The sequence below is a fragment of the Panicum virgatum genome, chromosome 8N (genome assembly GCF_016808335.1).
Source record: "Panicum virgatum strain AP13 chromosome 8N, P.virgatum_v5, whole genome shotgun sequence".
NCBI lineage: Eukaryota > Viridiplantae > Streptophyta > Magnoliopsida > Poales > Poaceae > Panicum > Panicum virgatum.
This window is the reverse complement of record NC_053152.1, coordinates 50,139,464-50,159,673: the sequence shown is the minus strand read 5'-3', so window position 1 is coordinate 50,159,673 and position 20,210 is coordinate 50,139,464. Positions and strand designations below refer to the sequence as shown.

Here is a 20,210-nt window from a genome sequence, read left to right as displayed (position 1 = left end):
TAGATTCGTCTCGCAATTTACAACTCGTCTGTGTAAAAAGTTTTGTAAACAGATTTTATTTAATACTTCTAATTAGTAAGATTCCCTTTGATGTGATGGGGTGTAAAATATTTGGGGAGGAATCTAAACACACCTGCAGCTGTTCGAGGTAGCTTATGTAATTCATTAAGAGTAGGCTATTTGTCCAAAAGAGGCCACCATCAATTACAACACAATGGTTACTACTGGGATGGTGATCACCAAAGATTGAAATTCAATTGAACATTGCTCATTTATGCACAATTTGGGTACCATCGAAAATTTGTATTAAAACTCCGTCCTTCTGGTTTTGCTCATTTACTATAGGCCATGATCCCAGACCGTTTGTTGAAAAATAAAATCAGGACATCAATGTTATGATTTCTCAGGCACCTGCCTGTAGTACCCAAACCAAAATACTCGAAGAGATCTAGTTGGTCACAAACCAAAATACTGGAAGAGATCTAGTTGGTTAGAAAATGGAAAAGCTGCATTGACACTATCCAATGGAAATGCTGAATTCATTGAAGTAGCAGTGTAGCACACGCTTGGTACATCTGAATTAAGCGAAAAAAGTTCCGTGGGCTACTGTTACAATATAGCCAACAGCCAACGCCCGCTAAAAAAGAGGACTTTGAGCGCACCCGCAACGGGCCGTTATCAGCTCTCTTCAGAGCAGGTACAATAATGGGCGAATCACCCGCCATGTCAATTACGAAGACGATGTGGAGGGGAGAGAATGCCGCGCTTGTCGCTGCTGCAGACGCCGAGCTGAACACAGAAACCAAAACTCCCCCTTTATGATGCTGGATCCCACCATGCTTTTGCCGAACCAATTCCGAGCTCTTTTCTCTCTAAACATCTCCTGATCAGTGGTCCCGTATAATAAAATAATAGGTATTGAAGAAATGTGAATAGACTAGTTATTATATGCGTTGGGCGGTAAGCTTGTTTCTTACTGACTTGGCTTGGCTATAAGCGAAGTGTTATTGGCCTTGCTCTTAGAAGAGCCACGTCAGCATTTGAGAATAAAAAACTGAGAAGAGAGAGAAATCGTTGCTAGAAGTAGCGGCTCTCGCTAGCACGCCATTCCACGTGAGCGGACCCCACCACTCCGGTTCCACTTGCTGAGCAGGAGAAAGGGGATTGAATGAGGATCAGGCAGAGGCATTCAGGCTGAGCGCACGTTGCAGACGATGCGACCGGAGCAGCTTGTTTGGCGCTGCGGGGGATGCGGCGGGGTGGAGCTTGGCCTGCTGCCGCCGAGCGGCGAAGCCGGAGACGAGCGCCGCGGCGAGACATCGGTGAAGCATGGCCGCCGCCGTAAAGCGACGCCGCCGGAGATGGACGCGGCGCGGCCGCTAGCACTCGCAGCTGCTGGGGCGTGCGGGGAATGGGCGTGGCTAGTTGCCGTGCATGCATCACCACTAGCTCCTCTTGAGCTGCGAGAGGATGAAGAGATCGGGGGGAGAGGCTGAGAAGAAATGAGACTCTGCGTGCCAGAGAAATTTGTAAATCAAAAATTGTGATGTGTGGGGTTCATAAATTTTTTGAAGTACGTGTTCGTAGATGCTCCGTCGGATGAATCATTTATAGTGTTCTCTATAGCTGATGTGGACAAAACTCTAGAGAGTTGCTCTCTACAGCTGTTGCGGGTGCACTAACTCGTGGTGGAGCCAGACGAATGGCAGCCAACGCTTTACCCATCATTCGGTTAGGCTCAATTTACTTTCCACCCCATAAATCTCGTAAACACAAAAAAACCATCACATTAAATGTTTCGATACATGCATGGAGTACTAAATAAAGTCTATTTATAAAATTTCTTACATAGATGGGCTGTAAATCGCAAGACGAATCTAATGAGCCTACTTGATCCATGATTTGCAACAGTGATGCTACAGTAATCATCTGCTAATTATTAATTAATCATGAATTAATTAGCATCATTAGATTCGTTTCGCGATTTACAACCCATATGTGCAAAAAGTTTTGTAAATAAACTTCATTTAGTACTTTAAATTAGTAAGATTCCAACGCAAAATTTTTTTGCGCTAGAACTAAACATAGCCTTAATGCTTCCAACAGCCACCAAAACAGTATCGTGGGCCACTCCCGGCCTTTAAAATAGACTAAATGGTACTGTAAAAAGTATACTCTATCCTAGATCGCTCGCCCTTCCCCTCCCCACTTCTCGTCTCCGCGCGGCGGCAGCGAGGAAATCGCGATGGTCTCCACCTACGGGCCGGGCGGCGGCGCCAAGCTGAGGTGCGCGGCGTCCTCGTCGGCGGCAGCCCCGGCGCGGCCCGTCAAGGCGCCGCGGTTCATCCAGCACAAGAAGGAGGCCTTCTGGTTCTACCGCTTCATCTCCGTCGCCTACGACAACGTCTTCAACCCGGGCCACTTCACTGAGAGCATGCGCGACGACGCGCTCGAGCCCGCCGACCTCTTCAGCAGCCACCTCAAGGTCGTCGACGTCGGCGGCGGCACGGGCTTCACCACGCTCGGGATCGTCAAGCACGTCGACCCGGAGAACGTCACGCTGCTCGACCAGTCCCCGCACCAGCTCGAGAAGGCCAGGCAGAAAGTGGCGCTCAAGGGGGTCACCATCATGGAGGGCGACGCCGAGGACCTTCCCTTCCCCACCGACACCTTCGACCGATACGTCTCCGCCGGCAGGTCACTGACGCTCCGTTGATCGATTCACTTCACTTTGTCTTCGCTACTTATATCTGATGATTGCGCATTCCGTTAGTAAACTAGTACCAGTCGTGTAGAGATTGCTGATTTTCCTGTCCTGTCGCGGACTCGCGGTACCTTGCAGCATTGAGTATTGGCCTGATCCACAGAGAGGAATCAAGGAGGCATACAGGGTCCTGAAGTTTGGTGGGATAGCTTGTGTGATTGGCCCGGTGTACCCAACCTTCTGGCTGTCCCGCTTCTTCGCCGACATGTGGATGCTTTTCCCCCAGGAAGAAGAGTATATCGAGTGGTTCAAGAAGGCTGGGTTTAAGGATGTCAAGCTGAAAAGAATTGGACCAAAGTGGTACCGTGGTGTCCGGAGGCATGGCCTGATCATTGGATGCTCTGTCACAGGTGTGAAGAGAGAACGTGGAGACTCTTCTTTGGAGGTACCTTTCTTTTCATTTTTTGCTATGGAAAGCATAGCTAATTAGCTATCAGATTAACATTTACAAGCCTTGATGCATTTTGTGCAGTAGATATCAAGGGTTTTGGGTGTAATTTTTACGTTTTAATTTTGATGCAGCTTGGTCCGAAAGCTGAGGATGTCAGCAAACCAGTGAATCCAATCACCTTCCTCTTTCGCTTCCTCATAGGAACAATATGTGCTGCATACTATGTTCTGGTGCCTATTTACATGTGGATAAAGGACAAGATTGTGCCCAAAGGCATGCCAATCTGAGTGAAGGGGACTTAGATGAAAGCCTGCAAGGAAGAGAGGGTAGCCAATATCTGAATTAGGCTTCTCTATAGTAGGCGCTTCCTGTGTGTTTTGTATTGTATTTATCTTTCCTCCTGTTATGTACTTCTTTTACTATTGTTCCTGTTTGTGTGAATATAATTAATAATATTAATAGTGGCACTACTGGAGAAGTGAGCATTCATCCGTGGGCGTGCATATTTAGTATCGGTTCTACAGTATTGTACTCACGGAAGATATTTAGTACCAGTTGTAGCCCTCAATCGGTAATAAAGAACGCCACCAACGCCGAGGGGTAACTATTTAGTACCGGCTGGTGGCTCCAGCCGATACTAAATGGCACCCAAAACATTTAGTACCGGGTAGAGGCTCCACCTGAGATAAAAAGTAGCCTATTAGTACCAGGTGGAGCCTCCATGCCAAGGACATCGGGGCCTAGGGTAGCAGGCCCTCGGCTACGGAGTTCGCAGCCGCGGTCCGTCGTCGCTGGCGAGGTTTTGCCCCTCTGCCGTCGGCTTGTTTTGATAGGAAGGGAGAGATGAGATTGATAATATCATTCTTTAAACCATCAACAGTTTGATTACAAGAATATATGGCCTAAGGCCCAAACCGACTGGAGGCAATTGCTCCCTAAATCTAGGAAACGAAATAGATAACAGAACCTATCTTTCCTATCTAGCCACTGACGGACGTAATGTCATGCACGCGTTCCGCTGCTCGACGGACGTCACGGGCTCGCCTGCGCCTAGTGTATGTGCGGCCCCACATGACACTCCATCTGGTACTAACTTGACCACGCCAAAAAAAAATCTTCCCGGCGAGCGGCCAGTAGCAGCCTTATCTTTTCATCTTTTCCCTTCTCCCTCTTCCCTTATCTCTTCTCTCTTTCCTTCTCCTTGTCTCCTCTCTCGAGCAGGCGTGCGGCCCCCCAGGCGGTGAGCTCCTCGGTGCGAGGCACCCCGCGGTAGGCCGTGACGACGCGTGCCGGTAGGCTGCGGAGGCGTAGACCCGCACGGGCGTGGCCGGGCCGCTGCGGCGGAGACGGACATGGGCACGAGCAGGCGCAGCCTGGCCGCAGCGGCAGTGACCCCAGCATGAGCAGGCGCAGCTAGGCGGCTTCAGCGTGGACCCACGCGGCCGCGGCCAAGCCCGTCGGCGTGGACGCGTGCGGCGCGGCCAGGCGTGGCCCGGCCACAGCGGCGGAGACACGCGAGGGCGCAGACAGACCGCGGCGGTGCAGATGGACGTGGGCGCGGACGCGGTGCGGCCACGGCAGCGGAGGCCCCGGCGGCCGTTTCGCGCGGGCCCCTGCAGTCAGGCGAGTGGGCAGTAAGCATCCTTTTGCTATTCCTCGCTGTCCTTAGACTGAACCCAGCTAGCCTCGCATAGTTTCTATAAAACATGTAAGCATCGTCTTTTGTAGAGAACACCTGCCTCACTATTGTCACAAACACAGGGGCTATATTTGGATCCTGCGGGGGGCACAAAATTGAATTTGCAATCCATGTCAATCTAAGTTGCAATTACCTAGTATCACATTACCAAACAAAACTAAATCACATTATGCAACTTGAATCACATTTTTTTACAAACAAAAATTGAGTTTTGCAATCCATATGAACCTAAGTTGCAATTACCCAGTATCTAAACTTGCAACTCGAACCACACCTTTTTTTGTCTCAACTTTGCACGGGCCAGCATAGCTTTTTTTTATTTACAGAGTGCTTACCGGGTAGACAACCTGCGCAGCGTCCGGAGTCCGCAGCGATCCTGGAGGCAGGGCGGCGGGTGGCGTCAGCATCGTCACATGATGAAGCGGATCAGCAGATTCAGCTTCAGAGTTTTGCGCAGGAGCTTGTGCAGCAGCAGGGGTTGTTGTTGGGGCGGCAACAGTGGAAAACGACACCATTGACAACGGCGCATTTGCTTCTCCATCCGAGGAGCATCGAGTTCTGAAATGCCGCCGTATAATCTCCAAGCGCAACAAGCGCCTGGGAATCGCGGTGGGGCGCTAGGGCCGGCGATGGAGGCTGGATCAGCGACGGCGATGCCATGCCCCCAGGTGGATTCTCACCCTCTCCCGCACAACCAGATCGGGGGGCGCCCTCGTTGGAGGTGGCGGCAGCGGCAGCTGAGGCGGCGACGGCGGCGGTCCCCCCACCTGGGCGATTCGGATGTTCCTCGATCTATTCAAAAAACTCACCCCCCCCCTCATTTATTTTATCCAGACGCCCCTTTTTTATTTTATCCAGACGCCCCTTTTTCGAAGTCATCGCTTAAGGTTGCAATTGGATAGCTATAATCAGTGCAACTGGTAACACAAAATGTTGCAATTTGTTGATCAATCATGGTGGGCCACGCCAGGCAGACCTAGATGTTGGGGAGCGGGGTGGGGGGCTCGGGTTTGGCCCATGTGCGGGCATGTGGGCCGTGTCGGGCCGGGGCGCGCACGGAGGTGCGCAGGCTGGGAGGCGCGCGGGGGGCACGCAGGCCGGGAGGGGGTATGTGTATTTGCTGTAGCAAATGCAATAAGTTGCATTTTAGCCTCGCCATATATATAGTAGGGCTACTAGTTACCTAGATATGAAATAAACTATTCCATACCCGAACCCCGAACCCAACCCCGGTCCCGACCCGACACCGCGCCGAGCCACCTCCGTCCGGTTTTCTCTCCTCCCGGTTCCTCTTTGAAGGTTTTTTTTCCCTACCCCAGCTAGTAACAGATCGCCCACATCCACGATCCTGCGGCCCTGCCTTCCGCCGACCGCTCCGATCTCGCGATCCTGCGTCCCGCCGGCGACCCATGCCCCGCCCCACGCCGTCCCGGTGAGGTTCTGCGCCGACCGCTCCCGTCCCACTCCTGCGTCGCCGGCTCCCGCGACTCCCTGCGCCGTCGGCTCCCGTCACGCCTGCACCGCCGATTGCCCCGGTGTTCGTCATCACCAGCAAGGTCAGCGCCCCCTCCTCTTGCGCCTTGCCCCTCCTGTTCGTCTCCTCGCCTCAAGCCCTGGATCCTCCCCCAGTTCTGATTGGGCAAAAGAGTTATTTGAAGAAATTCCAATTTGAACACTAATTGACCTAGCGATTCTGTCTATTTCTGCGATGATGAATTGAACACTGATTTGAAGAAATTTTCCTTTAGCATTAAGTTATTTCGGTGAGCCCTTCTATGATTCTATCATTTCCCCATCGATTTCTTCTTTTTTTGGTCAATTTCCCTCATCCACAAATCATCAGCACGTCATACTGATTGGTGTCTCTCTGCGAGATGCGGGGATTAATCCTGGTGCCTACGCACGTCTCTGACCAACGAGCTAGAGGCAATGAGCGCCCCCAACCTCAACCGGCTCTGATCTGAATACAACCTGTAGAACACCCTATGCTGTGCTGCTGAGCGCCAGCACCATCCCTTCAACTCTCGTTCCTTTTGTTTTAGCTCTTGCATCAGATGTGTTCTGCGAACTGCTCTCTTGTGGAAATTATTTTTTAATTGAATACTACTTCAAGTTATGCAGTAAATGGTGGATTAGGTTGTCGATCCTATTGCTTTGCTACTAACTAGCCTTTGGTTAGTTTTTTGAAATCTTGCTGTCAGTTTCTCTCTTCTTAAGTTACGTATACTGAACTTCATGCTTATGTACTTTTTTTCTACGGATTTGTGCAACTGATGATAATGCTAGATTAGCCACATGTTTTGATGGATTAATATTCCAGTGCACAATTGATCTAAGAGCTTCAACTTCAGCTATACAGATGCGTAAGCATAATTGTTTTTTCTTGAAATTTGCAGATTAATTGTCGCACGACGACTGGGGCCACCTCCATCTGCTGCGGCAGGTGTGGCGTGGTACATTTGGGCATGAGGGGAGGATGCTGTCATGAGACGTAGTCGTTGCCAAGTACGTCAGGTTGCCACCACCACCAAAGTCGCAGTAGCCGAAGACAACGGCTGTGAACTAGGCTGGTTCATGGTGAGGATACTGTGCGAGTATATCTTCTGTCCTCGATTGTATCAGGTGGAGCAAGAAGTAGCATGTTTGGTTATAGTACTTGGTTGCATGTAAATTCTTTGAGCGAATGCCTATACTCTGCGAATTAAGTTGTATATTGCATTTTTAACAACTGTTTTCCCTATCAAATAGTTTGATTATAACTGTATGCAACGATTCATGAATCAAGTTGTATATTGCGAATTAAGTTTGATTATAACTGGTATGCAACATTGTACTATCCTTACTCTTCAAAATTCATGATCAATTCAAGCACACTTCTTCTGGTATGTTTTATATTTATTAATGCATACTTCTGAGTTTACATTAAAAAAGGTGCAACTTGCTGTTTGATTACAAGCAAAACAGGTGCTTCGTGAGACGTCTCTGCAGAGCAGTTTCAGCAATAGGTGGTGTGGTTGTTTGCCATCATCAACCACACGGCGGCATCTCTGACTTCATATGGCTGTGCAGCTCTTGGCAGGAAATGGGTGAATTCAAGGAGCTGATGCACAGCGGTGGTGCTGTGGAGAGGTGAGCTCGGGCAGACGAAGACCGGCCAGCTCCTCTGTTGGTCTTGAGCCAAGGGTATAAAAGTCATTTTATTCCTGGTTTATGTGCTGAAGAGAGACCAGAGTAAGCTTTCGGTTGAAAAAACTGACAGAATGCCAATTTCAGTTAACGTCCGCACCTTTCAGTGGTATTTTACGGGACCGAGGTGTTTCGATAGTATTTTGCGAAAGTCACGATCTTTCAGTGCTACACAACCAATTTTCCCTTTATGTTTACCTGTTTGTATGGCCTTCATCTCTTTGAATGAACTGCTGCATCTCTTGCTTTGTTTGAAAGATGCATTTCTTTGTGGCTTTCAGGGTAGAGCCTCTGAATAGGTCTGCAGATGCTTGTTTTAGCCACTGGTACTTATCAATATTTTCTGCTTTATCAGGAATGTGCCTAAGAGAGAATACATATGCTAGTGTGGTGTCTGTTCTAGTTCTGATCCTGAGATTTTTTGCAGGCTATGTATCCTGATGCAGGAAATCAGAAGGTAACTACTTGCAGCTCAGTCATCCAAAAATGATAATTCTTAGGGCTAGGCGGCTAGCAGTTCAACAATCACTGAAGCACATGTGAAATTCTTCAATACTCATTCAAACACAAGTCCCTGGAAACAAGGCTTTAGAGATAACAGTGGTGGCTTTAGAATTCTTTGCATGAAGTTGGGATAATGAATAAAAGATGCTTGATACAGACTTAAAAAATCTAGCACCATTTAGGAGTCTGCACAGAGAGAGTAGGCATGGATTGCCTTTCTGGTTCAAGGTAAAGCCTTGCTTTCTGTATATATATGAATGTGCTCTGGCTACTACACATTCAAGTTACGGTGTGATTGCTATTCTCATTTGCTTTGCTGTGACTTAATGATTGCCATTCTCATTCAGCTGAGGAAGAAGAAAAAGATGGTAGCCAAGCGGGACTGAAGCAACATCAAAGAGCGAGATAAGAGGCAGATAAGAGATGCTGCCTGCAGGTTTGTTTGATGAAAAACTGATCCTTTTTGTGCCATCAAGTTATTTGAACTTATAAGAGTAATAGACCTTAGCATCCAGCATGACAACTGTTAAGATGTAGGAAATAAGATTCATGAGGGATGGCATTGCTCATCTACTTGTTTTGTTAGATACATGTTTTCTGTAGGACTCTAATAATGTGTATGGATGTAACAGGATGTAACTATGTATGGATTAATAAAGAAATAGAAGAAATTTTGATTTCTTCTTTTTTAATTCCACATAGGTAACGGGCATTACCATAATGCCCGTTACCTTACCGATATTCTGTTATTGGTAATAGGCGTAATTGATGCCCGTTACCGATATTCTGTTATTGGTAACGGATATTGACTTAATGCTCGTTACCAATGACTGTTATTGGTAACGGGCAAACGCACGTTACCGATGATGTGTCATTAGTAACCCAACATCGGTAACACATGCTATGCCTGTTACCAATGTGGTTCTATGCCCGTTACCAATAACCCTCTCTCACGTAGTGTTTCTCGCCGTCCCACCACGCCATTCATCGATTCCCTCCACCCGAACCTCCCTCTCCTTCCTAGCTCGCTCCCCGACGCCTCCTCGCCGAGCTCCGGCCACCACTCGGCCGGAATCGAGCAGTCCGCCTTCCGCCATTGACGCCACCGAGCCGAGCTCGAGATCGAGCTCACCACGGCCAGCCCGCTCCGGCCACCCTCCACCCCCAACTGACCCCCAAAATCGCTTCACGGTGAGCCACTGATGCTCCCCGACCTCTCCACCCACTGAAACGGACACCGGCCGGCCGTCACCCCGTAGCGCCGCCGCCGATCGTCGCCGGCGAGCTCTGGTGGGGGTCGCTCGGCGAGAGCTGGCTCGGTGGGTGCGCCTTGTCGTGCTCTTGCCCCTCGTGCCTTCACCATCGCCGGCCCCTCGCCGCCGGTGAGGAAACCGCCAGTCAAATGCCGGCAAAGCTTTGGCTTTGACCTGCGAGGGTGGATTTTGACCCGCCGGTCCTTGCTGACCCGGGCCCCGCATGTCAACGACCTAGCCCGCATTGGGTAAAGAGAGGCTGAGCGAGAAAAGTTTAGCTGGGTGTTTTAGGTTTTATTTTGTTTTTGGGAAAATGATTAAATCGGCTGCAAACTCATAAAATGCATAGTAAATCGAATAAACATTAGATTCATATCATTTAAAAAAACAAATGTTTAGCTATTTACCATAAAAAGATTCACTTTTAGCTATTTACCATAAAAAATCACAACATTACAGATACGTAGCACTCCGTTCCCTTCCGTCGCGGCATCGTTTGTTTTCTTCTTCTTTTTTTTCCGATGAGCAATCTGCGTGTTTCCAATTTTACCCTGCGACTCAGCTGCATATGCGCTCGTTGGCCCAGTAGCCCGAGGCCTCCAGCCCCACTCACGCGTCGCGAGAACTCATCCGCGTGAAAGCAGCATGCGACCGGCGGTGCGCCTCGCCGGTGGCCTTCCTGGCGACACGCTCTCCGCGCGTCTTGCTGCCGGCGTCTGCGCACGCAGCATGCTGCCACTGCACGGCATTTGGTAGGCGCGCTATTTGTAGGCCGACCGGCGGCGGTGCTGGTCTGTTCTGGTCTGTTCTGGTCTGCTGCGACATCGCGCTGAGGTCCGTGCGTGTGGTATACGGGCAGCCTCTCCCGCATTCTCCCTTTAGGAGGCGGCCGCAGGCAGCAAGCGCGCGTTGTGCGCGCCGCGGGAAGGTCACCGGCGAGGCTCACTGCCGGTCGCCTGCTCCTTTCGCGCGAACGAGTTATCGCGACGCGTGGCCAAAGCAAAACATGCACCTGAGTAGTTTTGGCCCAAGGGTAAAATTGGAAGCAGGCAAAATGCTGATCGGAAGAAAAAAAAGAAAACAAACGATGCAAGCGACCAAAGTGAACGGAGTGCTATATCTATCTATCTATACTATAAAAATTGAAAAATTGAAACCAATTCTTACCAAAATATGCCCCACTGTACTCCTCACAAAGATCTCACTTGTCAGCCCAAAGATTTGATGAAATTAATAAAAAGAAAATATTTCCACCAAAATTCTAATAATTTAATTTTTACACCAAGCACTCTCATCTACCCACCCATTATACCCATATATTGCTTTTCTTCCATAATGTCAATATCCGGAACATCTCAGCACGCCGGTAAGTTTCCTTCGATATCCTTCTCCTTCCATATGCTTCCCCTTCCATCCATGAGACCCTGCTATTAACAGCCAAAATTGGCATCAACCGGTCTGACCTAGCGGTCTGACCGGTAGATCCGACCGGTCTGACTGGTCTAGGAGGAGACCGAGTCAATTAAGGTTTTTTGTAGATTTAGATATGTAATAGGGATTTCTTGTAGGATAAGTCCACCCCACCCTACAAATATCGATCAAATCAATACAAACTCTACTTGTTATCCTCTTTACCAAACCCTAGCTTTTCCAACCTCCATCTGCTGTTCTTCCTTCATCTCCGCGACGTCTGAAGGCGTTCTAGGTGGCCTGCCGATCCTAGAACAACCCTACGTGCGCCTGCCCTAGCGGGGTCCCTCCCGGGCTAGCGTTCGTCGGCCGTCGCCGATTCTCACCGGCGACCGGTCTGACCGGTCTAACTGCTCCACGCAAGAGGCGCTGCATCGAGCTCCTCCTCGTGCCGCGCGATCTAGCGCGTTCGTGTGTTGAGCCGTAAAAGGCGTCAACACAAATTGGCAACTCCGCTAGGGAAGAAAGATCTTGGTTAGCAAAACAGATCTAATATACCCTGAAGAAGATGGGCTCTACTACCGAAATCGATTCGGACAACATTATCCCTTCGACATACGCGCATCTTCCTGAGGAAGTTCGTCTCCTGCTGGAGGAGCGCAAGAAGAAGCGCGATGAAGAAGATCTACTAGCGGCACTTGCGAGCATCAAGGTCGATCGACGAGGCAAAATCACCAAGATCAAGGAAATCGACTTCGCTTCTACCTCCACAGATGCATCTACTGAGGTGACACCTGCTGTGAGTGCTACATCTTCTGGTGTTACTATAGAACAAATTCTGAAATCGCTAGCTGAGCGTGATATTTATTGGGTTAATTGGCTTAGCTCTAAGGAAAGAGAATCGGCTGATAAGAAACCAGAAACAACTGATGAACATCCATCTGTTTCCACTTCTAAATTTTATGTTCCTCAACCATCGGCAGCATCTCCTACGTGTCAACCTCAATATGGGATGCCGATAAATTATTTCAGTGGTCAAACTGTGACACTCACGTACACTGATCACATTATGAGTATTCTTGGTTCGGCCAACATCAGCCGAACAAACGAGCTTGTTTCGTACGTACCACCAGAACCTCCCAGAAACTCAGTACCTCATATCGGTCCAATCTCCGATGAGATGTTCGATCGATACGTACAGCGCTGGCAAAATCGGCAGAGACCGGTCAGACCGGTATACCAGTCCGGTTAGACCAGTCCCCCCCCCCCCCCCCCCCGCCCGCCGGTCCGACCAGTCCATCTGGGCAGCCAGTTCCAAACCAGCGTGAGGTATCTACATCCATATAGCCAAATTCTTCGAATAATTTTGAAAAAGCGCTTGCTAATTATAAAAATGATTTGGCTAATTTGCTTAGAGAATGTTTTGGAGTGGATGTTAGAAGCAAAACCTGCACATACCAAAAGCCGTATCCTACATTGTTTGATTCGGTTGCATACCCTGCTGGTTTTAGGTTGCCTGAGTTTGTTAAATTCAGTGGGGAAGATACTAAAAGTACTTTTGAGCATATTAGTCAGTATCTTGCCCAATTAGGAGAAGCTGGTTCAATAAATGAGTTGAAAGTGTGTTTATTTTCTTTATCTCTAACTGGAACCGATTTCTCCTGGTTTTCTTCTTTGGCACCTAATTCTATTGGCTCATGGGAACAATTAGAGCAGAAGTTCCATGAGCACTTTTTCTGTGTGCATGATGAGCTTAAATTGTCTCACTTGACATCGGTTAGACAATCGCGTGATGAATCTGTCAATGATTACATAAGAAGATTTCGCGATATAAAAAACCAATGCTTTAGTGTGAATATTGCAGAAAAAGATCTAGCTGATTTTGCTTTTAATGGCTTGCGCTCACATATTAAAGAAAGATTAGAGGGCTATGATTTCTTTACTGTTACTCAGGTGCATCAGAGAGCTTTGGCTATACAAAGCCGAAGCAAGGAGTCTCAAGAATTCCATAGGCATAATCGTTCTAGTGTACATATTTTAGATTGTACTTTAGATTGTTCGGACGATGAGTCTAATGATGTATATGCTGCTGAATTTGCTTGGCCATCTCAAGCCAAATTGTTCACTTGCTCTGTTCTTAAGCCGATTCACAAAAATCGGCAAGACGAAAAATTTACTTTTGATGTATCCAAGTACGAAAGAATATTTAATGAGTTATATAGGCTTGGATATATCAAGATGTCACATACTATACCGCCGCTTGAAGAGTTGAAGCGGCGAGCATATTACAAGCTCCATAATACTTTTTCACATGCTACTAATTATTGCAATATGTTACGTAGACAGATTCAGTCGGCCATTAATGAAGGACGATTGGTTATTCCTTCTATACAGGTTGATCAAAATTGTTTCCCAGTGCATATGTTGGAATTGAATAATCCTAAAGTGCTTGTTCGGCCGAGTCAAGCCGAATCAACCAAGGGAAAGAATGTGGTTATTGGTGATGAAAGACCTAAGAAGAAGCTGACATCGAAGATCCCTCAAGGCGCAAAAACACCCGGGGGGGCAAGACAAGAAGAAGAAGGCCGACAGCAAGTCGATCGGTCTGACCGGCCACAGCGGTGGTCTGATCGGTTCGACCGGTCTGACCGGTGCGTCCAGTAAACCTGGGAATACCGCCGGAGTCAAGAACAAGAAAGGGCCGAGCTTTAAAGAGCTCTTGGTCAAGTATGAGAAGGTGGGAATCGCCCAGAAACAGAAGGAGAAGCTGAACGAAGCCAAGGATTCAAAGCCTTCATCGAAACATCAGGAGCAATCGGATTCTCATTCAAGTCAAGGTAATTGTACGACATTCAATGGGCCGATTGCTCCATGATATTGCTATTATCCTTACTTTTATACACCCATGGATTATAGTAGGATGCATATGCAATCGTATTATATTCAATATCTTCCTATGTATTCGAATCATACTTCTCCACGAAGACCGATTGTTGTTAGCAATGATCTGGTCAAAAAGGATATTGATTGTAGCAAAGCAGATGAGAAGAGTAAGAAGCAAGACTCAAAGTATTTACAGCCGAGATGGTGTCCCTCAGGCTTGTCTCATACTCAAAAGCAAAGGCTGCAACGTATGCGCAAGGAGATAATGAAGCAACAGGTGGAGGCCGTGCCAAAGACATCAGCAACAATGAAGAAGGTGTGGCAGCCAAAACAGGTTGTTTCAACTTCAACTTGATTAGAGCAAGTTATGGCCGATAGTTATTTATCGCCTTAGCATAAATAATGGCCAATGTAATGATAATCATCGCCCTTAGACAATTTTGGCTTAGAAGAATATTTTTTGGCAAGCAAGCTCTACCAAAAAACAGGGGGGCATATGTTGATAGCCAAAATTGGCATCATCCGGTCTGACCGGTCTGGTGCTATAGCCTGCTTGGCAGGGGACCGACTGGTCTGACCGGTAGGACCGACCGGTCTGACCGGTCTAGGGGGAGTCCGAGTCAATTAAGGCTTTTTATAGATTTAGATCTCTAATAAGGATTTCTTGCGGGATAAGTCCACCCCACCCTATAAATTTAAAGGGTCACGGCTGATTGAGGATATCAAATCGATCAAATCAATACAAACTCTACTTTTCATCCTCTTTACCAAACCCTAGCTTTTCCAACCTCCATCTGTTGTTCTTTATTCGTCTCCGCGACGTCTGAAGGCGTTCTAGGTGTCCTGTCGATCCTAGAACAACCCTACGTGCCCCTGCCCTGACGGGGTCCCTCCCGGCTAGCTTTCGTCGGCCGTCGCCGATTCTCACCGGCGACCGATCTGACCGGTCCCTTAGACCGGTCTGACCGCTCCACGCAGGAGGCGCTGCATCGAGCTGCTCCTCACACCGCGCGATCTAGCGCATTTGTGTCTTGACCCATAAATGGCGTCAACACAAATTGGTGACTCCGCTGGGGAAGAAAGATCTTGGTTAGCAAAACCGATCTAATCTACCCTGAAGAAGATGGGCTCTACTACCGAAATAGATCCGGACAACATTATCCCTTCGAAATACGAGCATCTTCTAGAAGAATTTTGTCTGCTGCTGGAGGAGCGCAAGAAGAAGCATGATGAAGAAGATCTAGTAGCGGTGCTTGCGAGCATCAAGGTCGATCGACGAGGCAAAGTCACCAAGATCAAGGAAATCGACTTCGCTTCTACTTCCACAAATGCATCTACTGAGGTAACACCTGTTGTGAGTGCTCCATCTTCTGGTGTTACTATGGAACAAATTCAGAAATCGCTAGCTGAGCGTGATATTTATTAGGTTAATTGGCTTAGCTCTAAGGAAAGAGAATCGGCTGGTAAGAAACTAGAAACAGCCGATAAACATCCATCTGTTTCTACTTCTGAATTTTATGTTCCTCAACCATCGGCAGCATCTACTATGAGTCAACCTCAATATGGGATGCCGTTGAATTATTTCAGTGGTCAAACTGTGACACCCACGTACACTGATCCCATTATGAGTATTCCTGGTTCGGCCAACATCAGCCGAACAAACGAGCTTGTTTCTTACGGACCACCAGAACCTCCCAGAAACCCAGTACCACATATCGGTCCAATTTCCGACGAGATGTTCGACCGATACATACAGCGCTGGCAAAACCGGCAGAGACCGGTTAGACCGGTATACCAGTCCGGTTAGATCGGTTCCCCTCCCCCCCCCCCCCCCCCCCCCCCGCCGGTCCGACCGGTCCATCCGGTCAGTCAATTCCAAACCAGCGTGAGGTATCTACATCCATACAGCCAAATTCTTCGAATAATTTTGAAAAAGCGCTTGCTGATTATAAAAATGATTTGGCTAATTTGCTTAGAAAAAGTTTTGGAGTAGATGTTAGAAGCAAAACCCGCACATACCAAAAGCCGTATCCTACTTTGTTTGATTCGGTTGCATACCCTGCTGGTTTTAGGTTGTCTGAGTTTGTTAAATTTAGTGGGGAAGATACTAGAAGTACTTTTGAGCATATTAGTCAGTATCTTGCCCAATTAGGAGAAGTTGGTTCAATAAACGAGTTGAAAGTGCGTTTATTTTCTTTATCTCTAACTAGAACCGCTTTCTCCTGGTTTTCTTCTTTGGCACCTAATTCTATTGGATCATGGGAACAATTAGAGCAGAAGTTTCATGAGCGCTTTTTCTGTAGGCATGATGAGCTTAAATTATCTCCTGGTGCTCCTCATCGGTGGCATGCATCCCCATCGCCATGCCCATGGTGCTCTCCATCACCATAGCCATCAGCTCGCACCGGCTGGCGAAGCAGGGCGCCATCACCAAGCGCATGACCGCCATCGAGGAGATGACCGCCATGAACGTGCTGTGTAGGCCTCATCGAGATCTTCATGAAGGGCGTCTCGACTCCAACGAAGTCATCCTACTCGCCGGCAGGGCCTCGAGGGTCGAGAACGAGGATGCCATCGACGCCGCCGTGGTTGGCATGCTCAACGACCCCAAGGAGGCCCAGGGACGGCATCCAGGAGGTGCACTTCCTCCCCTTCAACCCCGTCGACAAGCGCACCGCCCTCACCAACATCAACCGCGCCGACGGCACCTGGCACCGCGTCAGCAAGGGTGCTCCCGAGCAGATCATGACCCTGCGCAACTGCAGAGACGACGTCGTTAACAAGGTGCACGCCGTCATCGACAAGTACGCTGAGCGAGGCCTGCGGTTTCTCGCCGTCGCCGGACAGGTAGACAGATGTTCTGATCGATCTTCCACAATCCTACTTGAAAAGTTTCCTGTCAATAACAGTTGTCACGTTGCATCACAGGAAGTGCCGGAGAAGCGCAAGGACAGCCCCGGCAGTCCATGACAGTTTGTGGCGCTCCTGCCGCTATTCGACCTGCCGCGGCACGACAACGCCGAGACCATCAAGAGGGCGCTCAACCTGGGTGTCATTGTCAAGATGATCACTGGTACGTCCTGCTTTGTCCTTTCAAGATTACAGTTGAGAGGTGAAGTGTTTGAGGCTGGCACCAAGTATGCCGTGACCCCGAATGATTCCTGCAGGTGACCAGCTCGCCATTGCCAAGGAGACGGGAAGGAGGCTGGGGATGGGCACCAACATGTACTCCTCGTTTGATGCAATCCAATTATTTTTATATAATTTTTCTTTAAACACGTGCATGTGACATGTACATCTTCACTAGCCTTCACTAGTACTATAAAGATTAAAAATAATTGAAAACATTTCTCACCCGAATCAGGCCCATCTTACCCCTCACGCCGGACCCGCATATCAAGATGGAGGGAGATGAGAGGAGGTGTAAACCCATAAAAATCACGAGTTAGAGAGCGTTTCTACCAAAAACTTTTTTTTTTCTTCTCACCAGGCCTTACATACCCGCCGCTACCGCCCCGCAGGGAAAAAAAAGGCTGGACGACTTTGCCGGACGCGACGGCGCACGCATCTGATCCCAGCGGAGCGGGCGACGCGACTTTGCCGGTTGCGGCGGCTCACGCATCCTATCCCATCCCATCCCATCCCATCGCCGCATCGCATGTTGGAGGACGCCGCGGCGAGCTCCCCAATCCTAGACCTGCCGTAGCCGCTGCTGCTGCACATCCTGGGCTTCCTCACCGACCCATGATCGTGGCACTGCGCCGCGCTGGTGTGCCATTGGCTACTGGCGGCGGAGCGGGCGACGCGCGCTGCGTTGTCGCTCCGACTGGAGTCTACCGAGGTGGCGAGCCAATGGCGGCAGCGGCGACGAGCTATTCCTCATCAGCGTTGGCACTCGTTCGAGCTTCTACCCATGGCCGATGTTGTCCCAGCCTCCTCCCATGCTGATTTCCGCGTCCTGACGACACCTTGACTACTGCCTATTGCGGTGCTACCTTGCCCGGCCTCCACCAACGCCGTCGCCATTGTCCTGGGCTCGATCCATGGAATCATCATCGTTGATGTCACAGTGCGCATCTAAGGCGCCGAGCTGCTGCGACAGCTTGCCTAAACGGACTCAAGCGCTCGTTGTTGATAACTTGCATCCCTAGAGCTGTGATCTGAAATTTTCCCCTTTTCTGGATCCGAACATTCCATTCGAAATATGAATTTTCATTCTCAAGTCCAATTTAGTGCTCTATTTGCTTGATGTATTCACTCAATGTTACGGTACCAGTTGATATAGATCGCAGGAACTCAGTTTAAGTGGCTATTACAAGGAATTAGTTCTGAATCTAACAAGAACAAGGAGTTCTTCGAGCCAAAGCCCGCCGCCAGCTACAGCCAGTTCCTGCTATCTTCCCTCCCAAGAAGAAGTCCTCCTTTGTCCTTCCAGCTTCCGTGTAGCTACCTCTCAGCTCCGTAGCCAATCTTTTTTTTTTTGGGCAGAAGTACTTGTGGTTGGGCTTCTGGGCTCGTTTAGTTGATGTTGTGGTCTTGGGCTTCTTCTGGGCCAAAGGGAAAGTAGAGGTTGTGACACTCAATCAGGCGCTGAGTTCTGAGATCATGGGTGATTTGGGGATCAAATAAAAAAAGGGATGTAATGGAATTACTGAAAGAATTACATATTGCTTTCGTCAGAGTTTCAGTGGCTTCTCTGCTCGGTTGCTAGCCTGAGCAAATCTCTCTCTCTCTCTCTCTCTCTCTCTCTCTCTCTCTCTCTCTCTCTCTCTCTCTCTCTCTCTCTCTCTCTCTCTTACAAACTCTACCTATCAGAAGAAGCTGTCGTTGCCATCAAATCCCTCATACTGATGAAATCGCCATCCTTCAGTCACTGCATCAGTAGATGCAAGGGACTCAGGGAGAACAGTGGTGGTGGTCCTCCAGTAGCTTGCATGTTCTTCTCTAGCTAGCAGCTATCCGGTTTTTTCCATTTACCCAAAGTCCCAAACAACATTTTTCCAGAGGTATAAAAATCTGGTACATTCCAGATGTATTCCTGTGCACAAGAAAATACAGGTGGAATGGGATTACAGGCGCAAAAACTTACAATAGTCCAAAACAGGGCCAATCCTTTCATTGTTATGCGGCCCTATGAATTTTTTTTAACATTCAATAAAGGTTCAGTTGAAGATGCTTGCCTGCTAGCCTGTGTGATTAGGCTATGATTCTATTAATCATTTTCTATCTTATGGTGGTTTTTTGGCACTATAAATGAGGTCCTTGCAATTAGGCCAAGCAAAACATTTATGGTGGAAATTTGCAATGTATTGTGTAAGATGGCCGAAGGGGAAGTAGAGGTCGTGCCATTCTCCCCCGCTTGAGAACCAGCTTGCCCCCAAGCTAGTGCAGCCGGGAACAACTCCTTCACCTCAGACTCATCCTCCCAAGTCGCCAATGAAGATGGCCAGTATGACCACTGAACAAGGACCTGTGGAACAATAGAATCTCCAACTTTGTGAAAACAGCGATCATGTACTTGTTTGGTAGAGACTCCCGGCTGGGAGCTCACCCACCCGGGCTCGAACCCGGGCATGCACGCCTATTAGACCTCCAATGAGGTTGGGAGCAGTGGCGAGCTCCTTTAGTCAAAAAAAAAAGTACTTGTTCAGGTACCTGGTGTTGTTATTGCAACGATGGAAGAGTAGGACTGCACTGATCAGAAGCACCAAGCACTCTCTTAAGCTGAGACACGTGAAAGACAGGGTGAACTGAACTAGAAGCAGGTAACTTCAAGCGATAAGCCACGGATCCCACTTTCTCAAGCACCTGATAAGGTCCAAAATAACGAAATGACAGCTTGAAGTTTGAGAGTTCTGCACATATGGCTGAAGTTTGAGAAAGACTGTCTCCCACTTCAAAAGAGCATTCAGATCTTTTCTTATCAGCTTGAATTTTCATACGATTCTGAGCTCTAGAAAGATGTTGCTGCAACAACTGTGTCATGGTGTGTCTCTCATTAAGCCATGTCGGCAGATCAGTTACTGCACACGACTCCACCCTATCAATCCCCAAGTGTCGAGGCTCTTGGCCATATAGAACCACAAATGGAGTCTTTCCCAAAGTAGAATGGAGTCAATT

At 48.6% G+C, this 20,210-nt stretch overlaps 1 protein-coding gene and 1 long non-coding RNA gene across 4 annotated transcripts; both read left to right on the top strand.

Annotated features, from left to right (window-relative positions):
• The first annotated feature begins 2,181 nt into the window (after positions 1-2,181).
• LOC120684538 (2-methyl-6-phytyl-1,4-hydroquinone methyltransferase 2, chloroplastic) lies at positions 2,182-3,644 on the top strand. Its single transcript, XM_039966396.1, has 3 exons — positions 2,182-2,697; positions 2,843-3,149; positions 3,287-3,644. The coding sequence occupies exons 1-3, from the start codon at positions 2,246-2,248 to the stop codon at positions 3,440-3,442; spliced, it is 915 nt and encodes a 304-aa protein (XP_039822330.1). The 5' UTR covers positions 2,182-2,245; the 3' UTR covers positions 3,443-3,644.
• A 1,173-nt stretch (positions 3,645-4,817) lies between these two features.
• LOC120686446 lies at positions 4,818-9,241 on the top strand. 3 transcript variants are annotated; one of them, XR_005680186.1, is made up of 4 exons: positions 4,824-6,410; positions 7,251-8,366; positions 8,468-8,497; positions 8,892-9,241. It is a non-coding gene; the product is annotated as an uncharacterized LOC120686446 (long non-coding RNA). The 3 variants fall into 3 exon arrangements; XR_005680185.1 differs by having other exon boundaries at positions 4,818-6,410; positions 7,251-8,772; XR_005680183.1 differs by having other exon boundaries at positions 4,825-6,410; positions 8,468-9,241.
• Positions 9,242-20,210: the final 10,969 nt, after the last annotated feature.

Excerpts from the sequence above, each read along its gene's own strand:
- LOC120684538 (XM_039966396.1), top strand. The coding sequence starts at position 2,246 with ATGGTCTCCACCTACGGGCCGGGCGGCGGCGCCAAGCTGAGGTGCGCG. Across the intron at positions 2,698-2,842 it reads CGATACGTCTCCGCCGGCAG|CATTGAGTATTGGCCTGATC; the intron begins GTCACTGACGCT and ends GGTACCTTGCAG. Across the intron at positions 3,150-3,286 it reads GTGGAGACTCTTCTTTGGAG|CTTGGTCCGAAAGCTGAGGA; the intron begins GTACCTTTCTTT and ends ATTTTGATGCAG.